Genomic DNA, 19,342 nt, shown 5'->3' with positions numbered 1-19,342 from the left:
TGAGTGCAAAACAAGCAAGAACCATGATAAAGTACAGGCAGTGTGCAATGTCTGGGCAGGGGACAGGGGTGCGTTTGTCTGTGGCTGTATGTTGAAATCAATGCAGCTTCCAGTTCATCTTTTTCTGGAAACTTAAGAAAAACAGTGAATTTTTTTAGACAATCCAAAGAAGCGTAGGGCTTCTAGAGCATTTGGTTCTTAAGCAGTAACTAGTCTCAAACATAGCAGTGATTTACAGTGCTCTGAATAATCTAGCCATAGAATCCAAAGCTAAACTCAATATTAATTTTACAAATAATTTAAATATATATTTTTTAAAATATTTTTCCATTTAAAATTAATATATGAGGAACATTTAATACCAAGGTTAAACATTTACTTTTTAATTTTTCCTTGCATGATTTTTTTCCCAAATAATTATTTCAAAAATGTTAAAACGGAGGAAAAAGCCTCTCAGAATAAACAATGTCAATGTCCCAAAGACACACCATTGTCTTCATCTACCTGCTACCAAAATACAACTCAGTATTAAGCCAGTGTAGGCCCTCTTTTTCTTTTAAACAAACTATGTAATCCAGATGTTCCATTAACTTGGTAGAATCCAAAAAATAACTTACTTGAAAACATATTTTATTCAGAAACAATAATAAACTCACATAACCAAAAAAAAATGTGCTCAGCAAGCTAGTCACAAATTACTTATTCAACAAGTGATTAAAGCACTTTCAAACAGAAACCAATACTCTCCATGTCTCCCAAAGTAAGCTAAAGCCAAAAGGCACACAGTGAATTGCACTCGTGCCAGAGAGATGTCCAAGAATGACAAACAATTGGTGGCATCAGCAGATAGAGCACAATGTACAGGCTGTATAATCAAGCAGGTATAAAAGCTTTAAGGGCTAGACCACATTATGCAGGTTTTAATTAGGTTTTCGTTGTTACCTGAAAAGACCAGAACTAAGAATGTTCTCTCAAACCAGTAACAGAGATTGCAAATGGCAACCATAAAGACATAAAACAAATCAAGATAATCTGGTGCCAGGATCCAAGACCATGGAACAAACCCAGAAATTCATCAAAACTCAACAATATTTATGTAAAAAACAAACCCTGGAGTGAACTCTCTAGGGATGAAGCAGCTCATCATCGTTTTGTTGTGCCTCTGCACCCAAAATTTGGGCAACATTTCAGATTAAGTGTTGAACACAGAAAATATGTTGCTCCAAGTTCCTTATAACTCAAGACTAAGACAATAAAGGAAGTAATTGTTCAAATTTTTGCAGAATATAAAGTATTAGTAATCACTGATAAAATTACGAAGCAGCAAATGCAAGAGACTGTCATAACACATTTCTGAAGATTCAACTCCTCATCAGTTCCTAGTTCTGAAAAGGTTATTTACTAAAGAAAATCTGGAACCACTGTGATTATACATCAGGATAATGGCAATCACTAGTCTCCCTGGTAACAACAACAGTCCAGCATCAAATCAGAGCTAATTTCTGGATCCAGGCCATTAACTCTATTTTCTTCTATTTTTTATTGTCAAAAATTAAATTAAGACAGATAATTTTTAATGTGAGGATGTTTATTTAAAGTTTTTCCCTTTTACACTTCATTTCTCTGTTTCAGTGATACAAGATGAGTAATGGGCATATGCTAGACAAATATGTTTAAGGTGAATCACCTCTCTACATAGATGAATCTGCAAATTCAGAGTTTCCCTCACATCTTTGCAAACTACTCAATGAGACTTATGTTCCATCTCAGAGTTAATGTTTCTGAGGAAAATTATTAAATGGATCTTTGGGGGTTTCCTACAGATGAAAGGTTTTTGTTTTCCTTATTTCATCAATGTTCCGCTTCACTGAGAATTGGAAACAGTCCTAAAAGTTGACCTTAGACTGCTATCAATTACAGCATTTTACAAGCACCCAATTAATATTTGATGTCTCCTTAACAGAGTCTATTGATACCCAAAATCTTGGAAAGAAGAAAAAAAAATACTTCTTCAGTAGAGATATATGTCATCAGCACAATACTAATTAAAGTTGAAAAATACCCCTGAGACTTTTACTACTGGATAATGCAAAATCTGACATGAAGAACATACTCATAGTAAAACTATGCTGTTCCAGAATATGCATTTTCCTTGCATTTCTAAGCTGCTGTCTGTACAGTGCTATGCTTCATTATCATCACTTCAGATATTTAGAGCGCAAAGGGAGATGACATGATAAATATCAAAGTCACCTGCCACTACTCTTTCTCTGAAGGACTTTCAAAGTCAGGTAGCATTACATGTAATGTCCCCTATGCACAACAACTAACTTCCACTTTCATTATTAAATTAACAGAATTGGAATGTATGTGAAATCTTTCAACAAAAATAGAATCTGATTCATATGAGTAGTTTAATTCACAGGATATGATTTAAGTGATCATTTGTACTCACTCCTGCAACTTCATGGTCACAGAGGAGATTTACAGCCCTCCAAAAGCAGGTTCATAAAAACGCTGCTGCAGATTTTTTTTGTGTAGCGCAAGAAATCAAAATTCATAAAACAGATGCAAAAAGAAATTCAGCTCCAAGTCTGAAATGGCTGTTTTCAAATGAGTTTGGTCAGGAGGAAATATAGTAACATAAAATTTACAAATGAATAAATGTGTCTTGGCCAAGCATGACAGACAGGCAGAAACACAGTATTTTTGATACTCTTAGTAAACTTGATGTGAAAATATTTCTCCTTTTTATTGCCAAACCATCTGCCTATCATTAGGTGCTGGAATTCACCTTGCTAGCAAACAACTAGTTCTGTGAGTGCAGCATTGGCATGAAGATGTTTCACCACCTTTATTGTATAATTTTATGCTATAGTTCTACTATTACATTTCATACCTCTGATTTCTTACCGTCTAAAGAGAATCCAGAAGCACACTACTACTAAGACTTTCAAGCCAGTGACTTTCATATTTATTTTCATTTACAAGCTTTGGGAGTCTTGTCTACTGCCAGTGACTACACTGAATTACTATTTAAGCACACTTTTAAGTGTTTTTACTTATTTTCTCAGCCGATGAGTGTATTCTTTTCCTCAATATGATGAAAGACACATTGCTAGTTGGAACTGTTGTGTTCCTTTCCTCACTGTAAGATAAATACATGTAACAAATAAACCTTCATAAATCAGGGCACTTAAATCAATAGTAACCAAAAGAAAATTAATATAATCACTGTCCTAGAGAAAATGGAAAAGTGGAAAAACCACAAAAAGTATGAAGCTCTAATTCAAAATTACTAACATGTAATTTTCCACTCTTCTGTGATTTTACATTAAAAAATGACCAGGCTTTCATATGAAATGTTATGTTAGCCAGAGGTATGTAATGCCATTTCAATTTCCAAGTAATAAAGCAACAAAAATTTAAGGTAGAGATGTGATGCTTCAAGGCTATTTTAATTAGTCTACAAAACTGTGAGATAAGCTGGGACCACAAGTGTCTGGAAAATATCTTGATTTAGAGATATATTCCTTCCAGAAGACTTCAGTGATAATCCAGTTAGATGAAACAGAACAAAAACTAAGTTAACTGTTTCACTGCATCATAAAGTGCAGAAATGGAGCTAGAATGTACCAAAAAAACCTTAACATTTAATGAATTATAGACCAAATTAGCAGATAGAAAGAAAATGAAACAAACAAAACAAAGGCTAAGGTGTATGGCTCTCAGCATCTGTCCAGATGAGCTCACAACTTCTACCACATTTGAGTCCATTCAGAACCATTTTTAGACTCCTTGACAAATTAAAAACAAAGCAAACAAAAAAAACCCCAACAAAACCAACAAAGGACTATTATGCTATACACACAATAGGTAAGTTTCTATTTGCTAGTACTATGCAACTTGGAACACAGAAAGAGAACATGAGAACTGACAAATTGATGACTGAACTAAAACACTTATATAGATGCAGCCTGTTTTGTCTAAATTAGGAATGGAGTTTTAAAAGCAACTGTCTCTAGCATCTTTGTCTACTGCACTTTACAAACATGATAAAGCACTTTGTAGCATACAAACTGGATTTCTGTCAAATTAAATAGTAGTTCCACATACTCCTAGATAATTAGTCCAAAGGACCAGATTAGCCTAAAACCAAAACTGCTCAGAATTTGCAGCATCGAATCTTTCAATTCTACCATTCCACTTCTAGAGTATTTTACTATTTGTCACTGTGAACAGATCTCAAATGTTATTGCAGCTGTTCTTGGAAGCCAGTAGACTCAGGGTAGCTTTTGCCAATATATATTACAGAACAAAAATTGGTTGATGAACCTGTGTATCTTATTTGAATTGAGCAGAAAATGGCATTAGAGTTCTCACTGCCGAAGTATAAATGACAATGTGTTACTTCCCCCCAAAAAAAGAACTCCAAACCATTACACATTAGTCTGATGCATCAAGCTTTTCCTAACAAATGATTTTGCTAGTTCAAGCAAGAGGCCCATTCCCAAATTATGCTTCAATAGTAGCAGTGAGGTACTTTCAAGACTTGTAAATCCACAGTCAAGCAACACAACTTAGGAAGCTCAAGGCTGAGGAACTTTGAGATTCTCCATAGATTTTTATGGCACTGCTACCTCAGATTTATGGACAGAATAGGTATATTTTACCTTTATACCCAGCAGATTATTGCATGCTAGGTCTTAGTGATAAGAAGAGATTGAATAAGCCTAAAAACTTAGAAAAAAAGGTTCCAGAGACAAGTAAACAAGCCTTGTAAGCCTGAGAAAGATATATGCCCTAGTACCATTAAAAATGTTCCTGCAAATGGGCAACACAAATAGAAAAAGAGTGTTTAAACACTTTCTAAAGAACCAACAAAGCATGTTTGTGTGATTGAAGCTAAAGCCTACAAGGATAAAAGCAACTCATCCTTCGAAGAAGAAATACTCCTTATCTTTGATTTAACATGTTAAAAGGATCACATGAAAAAATGCTTTTAAAATTTAAAATACAGATAGCGTACACACACTTAACCAAAATCACATATAGGAAAGCTTTTAGGAGTAAGTTCTCATTGTCAGAATTTCAAGTTTGCAGAACTAAACAACTTCCAGGAACCAGAGAAGCAGCATTCTCATTGGAAACCCAGTTGGCACAGCCACTGCTCAGTGAATTGCAGTCGGGCCACAGCAGAAATATCTTCTGAGTCTGTAAGCACAGTTTACCAGATCATAACACCAACTCCAGTTACTCAAGTAGCTTTTAATGATTTAGTAAAATAAAAGCCCTTACACGCAAGCACACAACATAGTGAATTTAAAGCTGCCACAATCATCATAGAACTGTTTCTCCAGAAATTGGTGAAAATTTGTCTTGGAAGCACTTAATGCAACAGGAACATGATCTTGCAGCCTATACATACAAACATACAGAAGACTGGAAACAGTTTTTGTCAGTTCAAAAGCAGCTTACTAATATGCACAAAGTTTTGCGGAAGAACACCTGAGGAACATCTAGTTACAGATGGTCATTACTGATTGCCTACCACAAGCTCTTAGATAGCCACAATTAGTTGGTTATGACCAAGAACCATGCCTCACATAACAGAAACCTTTTTTTTAAGGATATGTATTAACTTCTAAACAAATGCAGTCTTTGTCAGGGCACAGCACTGCACATGATGTCTTAAGTAAGGGGACAAAGAGACAAAGATTTATTCTCCATCACTACCCTGCTTACTGGTACACTCCTCTGAGAATGTTTTCAGCTCCACAGCATACTACTTCAGCTCCCCAGAATAGGTGCAAAATGGTAAGTGGAGGGATGTGAAGGCAATTAATGAAATTTTTAAAATGCACATAATCTTCATAGAGATGGAATTTTTAAGGCTCCCCATAGTGGTCGGCTCAAACACACCCAGGTATTCTATTGCTGGTGACCATAGTTAAATAGCAAGTAGTTCTGTTTTCTGAGTTCTGTTCTATGGAACATCTACCAGACATTGTGTTCTTCTTAGCAGGTGCATGTTAACATCTATGCCCCTCTGGCTTGCTTGGACATTCAACAGGGATAGGCAATTTTTAGTACTGTACAGAAAGGATACAGGACTACAAAGTGGGGGAGAAAGAAGAAACCAAGGTGGATCTGTATTTGAAGTGTAAAACAATGAATTGGCACTCTTTTCAACGTACACAAAGTGCAAAATACAAAGCAACTTCTTTTTTTTTAAATTTCCTTCCTGAAACACTTTAATCAAAAGGGTGCAAGAATAAAGAACAGAAACTGGATACAACATAAAAGGATTATTTGCCTAAAATTTGAGAATAACTCTGCAACCAGATTACTGAAAATACAGGAGATGCAGTGATTCAGGACCAAATCCTTGCATTGGCTGTGATTAATAGTCCTCTGCCATCATAAGAACAGTACCCTTTGTAATATATTTGTAAGTATTAATTACTGGACAGACAAAACATGCTGTATTGTATGAGTGTATAGTTGTTCTTCAGTAAGAAGGCTATAGAGTTTTGAAGGCTTTTTTTAGATTAGAGGAATTCTTTTTAAAGGTGTTTCCAAAAGTTTTTATATTCTTCTCATACATCTGCATAATCATGTTAATTTATACAATTGAACTGACCAGATTTTTTTTCACTAAAGCAATGCATCACTTAAAACCTTTTATTTCAGCATTCATCCAAAATAACTGCATTGCATATTCTTCAACTTATACACAAACCAGGCAAGTTCTGCATCCGTTTCATTTGCAAACATTTTATTTCTACTCTTTATATTATAGCATGTGGAACTTCATAATGTAAGATAAGACTGAAATATTAGCACTGTAGTCCTGTTTCATTTATTTGAAGGGAACACAGACTGATGTCTCCATCAAAGTATCAAATTCTACTAGAATCTGAAATACAGGCAGTGTAGCATTATTCCAAAACTCACTCTCTTTCTCTCTCTTCTGTACTGGTAGCTTCGATATATAAGCAGAAGATTATGGTCTGATTTTCTCTTTTAGCTAACTGTGGAAAAGAGAAGGGCTCACAATATGGCAAACAAGTTGAGTAATGCAATATAGGGGAATAAATAGCAGGAAAAGGAAAAGGAATTTTTATTTTGTTTTATTAGAGGATTTTAATCTTACCGTGCTACAACTAAAAACTGGTCAATCTGACGGTCAGTAAGGGGGCTATCTGGATCCCATACTTTTACTTCCAGCTTTGCCTGTTCTCTGTCATCTAATTCTCCTGTCAAAAGGTAGATGAGACAAAACACTTATTACTCACATGTTTTTCTCTGTACTATGTTTAAAAGAGACATTGTAAATTTTAAAACACATACAGTATCTAACAATCAGCAGTTATCTATTTGAATTCTATAATGCAGCATCAGTAAAATGAATACCTTCACTTATCAGCATCTCAATTTAAGGAGGCATTCTTAGGAGGTGTAGTACGAAATAACTTTAACAAAATGCAATCAAACTTGAAAGCATAATTCAGTATCCAGAGTTTTCTTTAAATTGCTTCTCAACTATATCAAACTTATTGTTTCACTTAAGCCATATAAAATTAATTTTACACTTGACCAGATTAAGCAGTTAAATTTGTATTCTATGCCCCCAAAAGAAAACTATGAAAAAATGCTGTCTGCTACATTTTTTCCACCTCTTCGTTTTAGTCACTACATTATCCATATTGTTACCACAAATCATACTATTAAAATTGCTGTGTGTTGACTTCTTATATCCTCTTATAAAATAATATATAAGCCTACAGCACAAGAAAGTTATTATACACTACATCATGATTTCTCAACTCCATTTGTCTCTACAATGCATATGCATGTGGCTGAAACAATGATGGTGATTTCTGAAATTTAGTTTGCCCTGTATTCATTATTAAGAGTATGCCATTTGCACTGCTTGGAAAAACAGTGAAGTGTGAAGATGCTACCATGATTCACATCCATATGGAAGCCTAAATCTTGGCTTGATTGTTATACCAGTAACTTCTACTGCAAAATGAGAAACATTACAGAGGGTGATTATGCAGACAAGACACATTGTATTAGTGTGAGAAGATTTACCCATGGGTTGTGGCCAGCACATTTGAGGCCACCACAGACAACAAGAGCAAAGTTAGAATTATTTTCTTTTCTTTGTGTTTTAGAATACAAACATGTTCTTCCTTCAGTGAACATGCAAAAAACTCCCATGTTAAGCTGGATGCCAGTACTTTTACAAGGTACTAAAAGTATAAAAACCTGTTATCAAATACAGCCATCCTATTTCCATTGAAAAGCTAGACCATGTAGGTACCTCTCTGACAACACAGAAGACCACTTTAGTCTTTATTAGTTCTTACGACTTAATGAAAACAGTCAGTCTAAACACACATAGTATCATCATGACATGAAACGATCTGTACGCTTAACAGCCTGGAAGCAGAATGCAAGCCAATCATTGGCTTTTCTGACATCTGATCATACATTACAAGTTTATCTAGCACTTACTGATTCTGGAAGGGAATAAGAATGTAGTGTATATATATTAAACTCTACCAAATACAGAAGTTAAAACTGCACAGTCCTGTCTGGCTAATGTTTCAGGAACAAATTTCACAGTCACATTCTCAGAAAACCAAAGCAAATTACTTTCTTCTGATACGCAGGCAATAAAGAATTGCCTGCCTGCCTGCCTAATGGGACTTATGCTTCTGTTAAAGAGAATTCTCATACAGTACTGAAGACAAACTGTTAATTTCTGGCAGTCTTGAGTAGGATTTTAAGTCTATAAACTTATTCAACGGACTTTTTAATACATTCATTTTTTTCCATCTGTGACAGGCACACTGTGGGTGATGTTCTAAATTTTATAAATAATCTCTGAGTACTTCAATCTGTTAATATAGAGTTTTAAAATATTTTTAATGTTAGTTAACTGTTTCAGGACATCATATCCTAGAGATCAGAACTGACGAAGTATGACAAAACCCAATACTCAGGCAGGGCATACTTCTCAAAAAAAGAAAACATTAAATGAGCACAGCCAAGTATCCAACCCAAATATGTCACTCTCCTGAATCAAGTTTGCAAAAATATGAAAGAAATTGCGATATTACGTCTTACTTCAATTAGCGGTAAATTAACAATTACTACTGCAAAATGTTGTAACTATTGATAAAGTCAAATCTGAAATACTGCCAAACAGTATCTTGTAATGGCAGTAGAACTAAATAGGATATGAGCCAATGATGATACCAAAATATTTCAAGCACATATATTTTCAATATTTAATATTTCTACAACAATGGCAGAGAAAGGTTTCTTGAAGATACATGGTCTCTGCGAAACTGCACTTAGAAAAAACACTTCATTCCTGCTTTTCCACTTAAATGGCAGGATATTATCAATTAAACAGCAGGATATTATCACTTAAACAGGACAAAAAGTAACTCAAACAGATCAAATCATGAAGGCAGTCAACTGATACTGTAGAAATATTTGAATAGTTGATTTCAGCAATAAAAACTTGGTTGACTTCCTTTGAATGTGCTGAAAGAATCAGTATAGCAGGATTACATAAACAGGTCTTCTTCCAAAATAGTAATTATAAAAAAAGTCCCATTTAATTGGGATTTGAGCTGTCTGTCCTTCGTTAATCATGCTTGTGCCTTATACCATAGGATTTTTAACACAGGAGACCCCTTTAAGATTACAACACAATTTCTGTTAATCCTTCTACATTTATCTTTTACACTGCTGAATTTGACACAGAACTATAAGACATTCAAACTGAACAAGCATCAAAATTGCCATAATATTAATCCCTTACACTGCCAACTCAAACGGAATGGAGGAGTTAAACTTGTAATATTTTCAGTCTTGCATCTGAGAAAGTTCTCACCTACTGTTTTACAAATGTTACCTTTCCTCCCTACCATACCAATTACAGCATTTAAGAACTGCTACATTGTTTTTTTTTCAAAAGCCATCATGACATACTCGTATATCTAATATATTTTGAGTGCTACTTATTTTATTATAGCTTAATCCTGAAGATTAATTTTACCAGAAAACATTAGTAGATAGTCAGAAATAAGCCTGGCTCTCTTTTCATCAATCATTCAATGCCTTACTTCTCATGGTTCACTTTTAAATAAAAAGCAAAACATTATTTTTATCTTTAAAAAAATTAAATTCTGCAGTTCAGTTACAAAATAAAGCATTATCTGCCTCCCAGACACAAACTGTAAGAAATTTTTTTACAAAACTAAACCAAATGCAACTTTAAACTGAATGCAATCAAGATGAATTACAAGAAATTAAAAGATCTACTCAGTCAGTCTTTCAGACTTCACTTCCTGCAAGTAAGTACTCCCAACCTAATTAGTACATTAGATTTAGCATAATTTTATGTTCCTCTTATAACACATCAAACTAGAAGAAAGTAACTTGCAATACAAACATTTTCTTAAGGTGCAATTAATTTCATTTTACAGATATATAACAATGCTGCAATATTGTATCCTTTTAAGAAATTGAAGTATGAAATCTATGTAAGCCATGTAAGTTGGAATTGAAAAAAATGGTTTTCAGGGAAACAATGCCAATTGCGCTTATAATGACAAACAGTTGATAAAGTATCAAACTGAAAAATAGCTAGAAGGACAGTTTTTAGAGACGTCACTTGTCAGGTGCTATGTCTTAATTTTGTATTTTGCATAATTTGCACTGTTTTTCAAAATACTTTTTAACTTTCCTTTTCAAAAAGTAATTTAACAGTCACAGTAATCCAAACTTATAAACAGCTTTTTGAGTAAATCCATCTTTCATGATATGCAAAAGAGTGGTACCAGCTGCTGGATGCTTAATCACATAGACCAGAAAATCTATAGCTGCAATTTTTTGGTCACAGCAAGAAGGCAAGACATATCCACGGACAGCACTTGGACACCAGACCAATAGTTTGTGCCGTAGAGTTCCTCCTACTACTGAAATTCTTTCAGGGCTTGATACAATCTCTTGAAATCAGCCAGGAGTTTTGACTCATGCATTGATTACCCAGACTCACTAGATACCTAAGCACCTAAATGTGCTGGCATTTGTAGATGCTTGTATTTTTAAAGCTTGGCATATGTTTAAGAAGTAAATTCAGTGTCTTTATCTTTGTGCTTCAGTTTTATAACTGTAAAACAGGAGTCTCTTAGTTGCACTGCAAGGATGTAAAAGAGAGGTACTTGTCAGTTCTTAGTTTCCCTTAGTCCAGTTCAGTGTGCAATACAATGAAATTCTGAATTTGAGATACAGGATCAGATTACTAGAGGGAACATTTAGAATACTAACTGCAGGTAATCCCAAATGTTTTTTTTGAACATAACTTCATGTGCTATATAACATTGTAAATATAGGCAACTGATCACTGAAAACAATGTTTCAACTCATGAACCACTTCCGCACGTTGCTGTTTGTACTGCATGTCTGCAAACCTTTTCTCTCATTTACAGATGAGAAAAATAACATCACATTGCATTTTCTTTTACTGTCTAGCTATGAACAAACTTCCTGTCTCAAGTAAAATCTAAGATTTCTCCTTCAATGAAAAGTTTGTTACTTCCCCTCTAAAACAACAAGCATATTTATTCTGTATAAAATTAATTATACATTCATACACAGTGGTTAATTACTACAAAACATAACACAGCTTTTGTCGAATAACTGATGGGGGGGAACATGCACAGTTTAACTGAGAAAGCAGGTTACAAAATGTAAAATTGCTACTGAGAAAAGGAGTTTTTATGAAGTATAGGAGGAAAGACATCTTTCAACTAGATGAGCAAACTTTTATCTACTGACATTAATGAGTTCAATTCTGCATAAACTGAATTCATGGTAAACAGCTAGTTGACTGTTGGCCTTAAATAACAGAAATCACAATCCTCGCTACAAAAGTTCTCCAGACATTGAGTTTTTATTATTAATTTTTAATTTTTTAATTATTTGCGATTCCCACCAGTACTGATAATAAAAAATAATCCAGGAAAGCAGTTCAAAAAAATTAAAAAAATAAATCTCTGAGATGCAAATAACTTACCTGATTACAATAACATGAGAAAGATTATTTTAGAACTGTAGGTAAAAAGAAAATTACCTGTTTACCTTTTAATTGCAGAATAATTGCAGAATAATATTGCAGAATAAATAGCTTGCCTGACAGTTGTAGAGTCAAGATTTGAATCAGTCATTCAGACAATGAGTTGCATATTTACACAAATCTTATGGTAAAACTCAATTTATGAACATAATGCATGTACAGAGACTGGAAATGCAAAACAGACTATAAAAACTACACATATAGAGACTACAAATGAAAGGCACCAGGTGATGCGTGCCCATTGTCTACAGCAATTTAAACTGCTGCTGGGCTTTTGCCAAGCCAATAAAACATGCTTAGAAAAGTCACTTCCTATCCTTTAAAGCACTAGTGTATTAAAAAAAACATCAAATCTAGTCATTCTTCACACAAAAAATCCCTTTTGAATTAAAACTGCCTCCAATGACCTTAAGAGCTCTCCCAGCACTCAGCCTTGCAGTGCTTATAAATCCAGTACTCATGACCAAGAGACAAGACCTCACAAAGCACTCAAAAGAGTTTTAATTCATCATGTTCTAAATTCCTAAACAGCAAGAATTTTAACTGGACTTAGAATAAACTAAAGTATGACCGCACAGTAATGACAAACTTCTCCAGAACACTGCCTCAAGAACATCTGGCTTATGGGAATGTCCAGTACTGGAAAGAAGGAACAAAAAAGGTTGCCTCTTTCCCAAAACCCTGCAGTATGCAAAAAGGAACTTCCATAGATCAGACAACATGGAAGCATAATATCCTAAAATTATACCATTCCTCACTTTATAGTCCTTATATTAAATCACGTTTAGGTAGAATCCCCACTGTAACAGAAATGAAATAATAAAAGTCCTTCCATTTAACTTTTTATGGCAATTCTAAATATATAATATATATATTGCATAAAATGACAAGGTCACCTTCAGCTCAAAGGCAAGGACAAGTATTCAACTAATGAAGAGATACCCGAAATTCACCTTTTATTTTGTAATTGGCTTCTTGTACTCCTTTCATATCTGTGAATAAACCTGCACAATTTGACTTGCACCACGATTCCCTGCCCCTCACCCCCATTCTACATTAATTTTTGGTTAGCAGACACTGCAGTGGTCTAGTACCTATTCCAGTCTGAACACAGAGAAGTGCACCAGTTTTTCTGTATTCCTGAAGTAACAATACAAGGTAATACAGTTTTCAGGAAAGCACAGTGAAAACACTTTTGTGTATAAATAACAACAGTACTATACTACATATAAATATTAACATTACTGAAAGTTCTTGTTAGGCAAAGAGGGATACTGCAATGCCCAGACATTGTATTCTTAAGAAAACCCCACTAAATTAAAATCTCTAATTCTGCATTTTTTCTTTTTACATAAGCCTAATGTTATGAATATGCAAATTCCCTTTGACTGTAGTATTCTAAAGATAAATAGGGCTGTTAATTTGCATAAATTTAAACAAAACTTAATTTAGATAACTTTTTTCTAGGATGAAATGTGTTTCAATTTATTCAAGTGTAAAATATACATTTCACCTTCCTCTGATTTATTTTTCATCTTCTGCAGAATAAACCTTAAAGAAAGTCTGACTTACAGTAAAACAGCCAACAAAAATGTGAGCTTACAGTAAAGTCCATTTAGGCAAAGTTACTAAGGTCGAAAAAAAACCCAGTGAAGTCCAGAAAACCCTAAGATGCTGCTGCTTGAAATACAATTTGAGCACTCACTGTGATTTGGGATAACAAGAACAAAATACAATACATAATGGTATCCTTGATAAGACTGACAACCTGATAGAACTTAGTATCTGAACAATCTCAACCAAGGATCTACAAATATTACTAATAAAGAAATTTTTCCAACAGCAATCAGGCACGACACCTTCCACACCAACTATGTAGCACAGACCATGCCTAAGTCTCCTCGAGACGCTAAAGACAGCAGGAACTGGTGGCTCTCTTGTTGTGAAGGCTAAAACTCCTACGGACTTTTCTTCAAGTACAAAGCAAACTTGAGAAAGGTAGATATGCTTTCACAATTTGGGGCATAAGGAGAAAAAAAAAAAAAAAAAAAAAAAAGAGACCAATCCAACAATCCCTAAAGAGAACAATCCAAATAACACACCTCAACTGTTCAATAGTTTTTATAAGATGTAACTGCTAAACTATAAGTTTCCAACTTTTCTGCTTTATCATTTAATTGCTAACACAGACATTGTGAATGATCTGAGAAGTGAAGCTCAGAAATTTCCATTACCACATTATAGAAGAATACCATAAGTAAATACGTAAGAAAAGAACCAACTTCATCCATGTACTGGCTTGTTTGATCAAAATTGTAAATGCACTTGACACCTCAAAAAATTGTACTGAGAGGCAACAAATATTTTTAAACAACATTACTGAAAAGACTCCATAAACACTGTTTTAAAGTGTAACGCTCCCAAACACCTTATTGAGCTTCTGTAGTGTATGTGGCTGCAATGCTAAACTACAGATTTACCTTGCACCTGCTAGGTTAGGCAGAAGCAGATGAAGTCTTTACAGAAAACAGGCACAAAGAGGCCATTTACATGTGTTTTGTTTATTTAATTTATAGTAACACTGATAAAAGGTCTGTAAACATGCTTTTAATTGCCCAGCACATAAATCACTAAGCTCCCTAGTAAAGAGACTGGCAAGACTGATGTAAAGGACATTATAATCCTACCAAAATTTGACACAAACAACATTATGAAGAGTATTCTATAGTTAATGATGAAAGACTTACTCCAGTCAGTTTAATAACAAAAAAAAATAAATCTGCAAATTGGACAAGCGACTACCATATTCAAATCTGCTAAACCTCAAGAAACAATTCCTTCTTTTAGAAGGTATTATAGAAAAATTTTTCATGTTAAACCAAAGTCAAAGGTGCAATCAACAGAAACTCCATTTGAGTATACGTAAACAGGAGTTTTACTCTGGTGTATTACCTTTGTCAAGATTCATCTCATGTAACCTTAAACTTCCTCTGATCTATATATTCCCCTTCAGCTGAGATGAATCAAGTCTAGGCAACATGCTCCTACTCTGACCATAAGGGTTAGCACCACCACACCTTTTCTGTCTCATATTCTATTGCAATTTCCCCAAGTTGGAATTCCTGACTCTGCTTTCTGTATCTTTTTTCCAAGCATACCTTCTGGAAACTGTATTAGAATACAATGCCATCATTTTTTAGTCAAATTTTCCAGCATATTCTGACTGATATTTTCAAATTATAAATATTTTGCTGCTGTCAACATTTTCTGACAACTTTGAAGCTTCAATGTATTTCACACTAAACTTGGTGCAACAGATTTCTACAAGGTTCCTAGGCATCTTCTTAAGCAAATGTAAATTTAGCATAAACATTTCCTTTTATATTTGCTCCTGAAGGTAGTTCTGGTACCAGAACTTGAGCTTTGCTTTCTGCTGCCTAGATCCCAGTGATGTCATCTTGAGTTGACTGAAAATCTGGTTTTAGACAAAAGGCTACGGACACCCAAACTGCTGTGTGTAGAACAAAACAGGTGCACAAGCTACTACCCAAATGAGTTCCTCCACCCTATCCAAAAACTACTTCACAGTTGACAGCAATTTCCATGAAAACCTCTTCCTTGCATGCCAACACACAGCTCATCGAAGAGCCTAAAGCTGCTACTGTTGTCACTTTCTGCATGCACAGGAAAAGCAATTCTTTCTTTGATGACTGCACCTAAAAAACTGTGTTTAAACTAAATCCACAGATTCATTCTTGCAATTGCAATTCGGTTCATTCACAAAGGAAACACTGACTACTTCAGGATGACATAGCCTCAAAATCATCAGCCCTCATGATTTCTTAAAGCCAGCTAAAAACAAAAGGCTAGACACACATTATTTGTGAAATACTAAACTCAGGGGAAAAAAAGAGGCAATATTTACTGAGCTTTTGTCTTCTAAGAACTGCCTTTTGTCCGAATGTGTCCAACAGTTATAATCAGACTGATTATTTAGCAAAAATTAGAGACTACATTTTCTTAAAATTAATAGGACACTAAGACACTACATTGCTTTACCTTGTCAGACACTTGTCATAGCTACACGTTACGTCTTCAGAGTCTAACAGTTCCATGGCTCTCCAATTTTTAATACTTAAATATTAGAATACAGAATATTACAAAAATATTTCATATTGCCTGATTTTTATCTTCTCACAACAGAACAAAATCATTGCAACTACATCAAACTCCAACAGAGATAATCTAGCACAAAGACTTTTGACAAGAAAATGAGTTATGCCATTCAAACAACTCCTCCAGATCTCCAGCTAGTACGAGTGATTTTCAAATTCAGCAGTGGTTCTTCCAAGAAATGGCAGTATTATACACCATAAAGTAACAGAACAGATCTCTCCTCATGAGATTACAGCTGGGTTCCACTATTCTAAAACACATTTTTCATTTAACAAATGATAATGTTAGTGTATATGGGAAAGCATTTAGGGAACCAGAAAATAAATACAATAAATCTACACATCCTATACTTTCATGACACTAAAAAAATGCCAAACAATAGATAGATGACTTCCTTATTTGCCTCTTTAGTTGTAATAATTTTTAAACTTAAAATCCCAAAATTCCATTATTCCCAAACATTAACAGGCTTGAACTCTGAGTTCAGTAGTTTCTGTCTGGTATGCCTAGTCTATTAAAAGCAACACACTCTCCTAACTGAGCTGCAGTTAGAAGCAGCAATAACAGAGAAAACATTAGGAAATACCTCTAAAGGAATCATTCTTTTTCAAAACAGAGAAAAGTTTTATAAGTCTTGGATACAAGTTATCCGAATGTCACCCTAAATTTACAGCTTGAATTTCCTCCACTCCTCCCCTTCTTCCTGTGAAGCACTCAGCTACTTGGGACTCCATTAATTCTAAAATGCCTTGCCTTGAAGAAACACAACCAGCTGCACAGCAAGCACTATTTCTAGGCACTCTCTGGGTATTGTCAGATGTGCAACAGGAACTCTTTATACAGAAAATTTGAATATCGTTTATAATTTTATTAAAAAGGACAAAAAAAAAAGGTTTGAACAGAATGTCTTTCCTTCAGGCTACTTCTTCCTCCATTACAGAGACTAATTCCACTTCCTCTCTCTCTGACTTAGTAAAGGGGGCAGTCCTCTTCCCTGCAGATCCAAACTCTTTGTACTGCTTGAAATGGCCACACAGTACCTATCCATGTCAGATTACTGTGCCATAAAGAATTTTCCAATAACACAGTGTTTGCTTTAAAAACTAAATACAAGAGATAAGAAGCACTGGGATAGGAACAGTAGTGCAGCTGGGAGGGGACTATTAGCATGAGAAAAAAAATCCATGCAGCAGTACATAAGACATCCCCTAACAGTGACCAAGAGCAACCCCAAGGCTAATTAAAACAGGGATTTGCAGTTCACCATTACTGGTGGGAGCACTCAGTCAGGGTTAGCAGTACTAAATACTAGCAGCAGTTCTTTACATAAACCTTTAAACCACATTATTCCCCATCACACCTGTCAGCCTCCTGATGCTTGTCTCCTTCTATATACCTCTGCACAGAGACTAAAATCTCATTTCCCACCAACTGTGAAGCAACCCTAACCCTTCATGCATCCATTATCACATTTCCCCCTCTGACATGCCCTTGTTTTGCAGAGTGATCTCTATCTCCACATTTGCTCAGCATTCAGCATCATTACAGCAGGCACTGTGGGCAGAGCCAGATGAGCTGACAGGAGATGCTGCTGTACACAGGCAATTAATTAGCATTAAAACATTCTTAGCAGGCACTCTCTGCTGTTCAGATAAACGTGTGCACGCTGCTAGTTGCGAACAGCTACCGCTGTGACGCTGCCCCGGATAACACAGGCTGAGAAACTGTGTGCCCAAAGACACCCTTCAAAACCACCTGACCAACTTAAGACAGGTAGAAAAATTCAGTTTAACTCCCTCTACAATCTACTTTCTGGCTGGTGGTTTTGTGGTAAATCTCAGAAGTTAACTCATGTTTTTCTAAGAGGAGAAGAAAATTTTTAAAGTTTAGTATTTGCTCTGTTAACCGAATCATAATATGCGTATGTTACACATTTTCTTATACTGCAGTATTATAATCCAATTATATTGAAGACTTTTTGGTAGGTATCAGTGCTGTTAGCTTAATATTGGTGTTTGCACTTCCTAATCTTTGGGAGTTTATTTTATTTTCAGACTGAAAAGCTGCTAAAAGCTCAACATTTTTTCTCAAGCATTTATGGGCAAGTCAGGTGAAACTGCACATGCTAATAGCAACAATGGAACACATCAAAAAAGTTATTACTACCTAGCATCATCACTATAGGAAAGGTGACCAAGTAGCAGTTTGAGGGTTTCTCTTGCAGCTTCTCCGAGTGAAAAATATAGGTAAGCACAGAAGATGTGGCCTAAGATCATATATGAAGCATAGGTCCTTTGATTAAATAACTGTTCACTCACATGCTTGTTTAGTAAGAGTTAGACTTCCAGCCACAACTATTTCTCAACAGATAAAGAAGCACTTCCTCAGGATAAAAGGCAGAAGACTGTGGGCTAAATCTCATCAGTAAGCAGTTAAGCTGGAGTATCACAGCAGGATCCATTCAAATTGGAAGCAACCTCAGGAGGTCTCTAGTTCAACCTTTTCCTCAAAGCAGACTCAGCTGTGAGGTCAGTCAGAGCTCTATCCACTTGAAGATCTCTAAGGACAGAGAAGACACAATCTCCCTGATTGTGCTCCACCACCTTACCATCCTCATGGGGAAAAAATTTCTCCTCAGGGCCATTCTGAACCTTTCAATTCAAGTTAAGTTTGTTCTATCTCACCCTCCACTGTCAAGCACCTGCTTGTCTTGTCAACAACTCTCTCCCAGTCACTGTGGGGGCTGCTATTGGCCCCTTCTTTGAAGCCACCTCTTCTCCAGGTTGAACATGCACAGTTCCTCCAGCCTAACCTTGCAGGGCAAGTGCTCTATCCCCAGCAAGTGTGACAGTCTCCACTGAACTTCCTTCAGATTATTACTAACTTTCCCATATTGGGGGACCCAAACCTGGATGCAGTACAGTACTTAGAGACTATCTGATGAGTGCTCAGTCAAGGTGAATGATCACTTTCCTTTATCTACTGGCTATGTGCCAGGTG

General features: G+C 35.3%; 1 protein-coding gene across 5 annotated transcripts in view; it reads right to left on the bottom strand.

Moving 5' to 3' along the window:
* MTA3 (metastasis associated 1 family member 3) overlaps positions 1-19,342 on the bottom strand; it is a 136,307-nt gene that overhangs the window by 75,950 nt on the left and 41,015 nt on the right. For all 5 annotated transcript variants that reach the window (XM_051615932.1, XM_051615937.1, XM_051615933.1 and 2 more), the window contains exon 7: positions 7,157-7,259. In XM_051615932.1, coding sequence (XP_051471892.1) covers positions 7,157-7,259 — 103 coding nt within the window. The remainder of the gene's footprint in view (positions 1-7,156; positions 7,260-19,342) is intronic.

The sequence above is a fragment of the Apus apus genome, chromosome 3, assembly GCF_020740795.1.
Source record: "Apus apus isolate bApuApu2 chromosome 3, bApuApu2.pri.cur, whole genome shotgun sequence".
Classification (NCBI taxonomy): domain Eukaryota; kingdom Metazoa; phylum Chordata; class Aves; order Apodiformes; family Apodidae; genus Apus; species Apus apus.
Note: the sequence above shows the minus strand (reverse complement) of the source record. Positions and strands in the feature narration are given on the sequence as shown.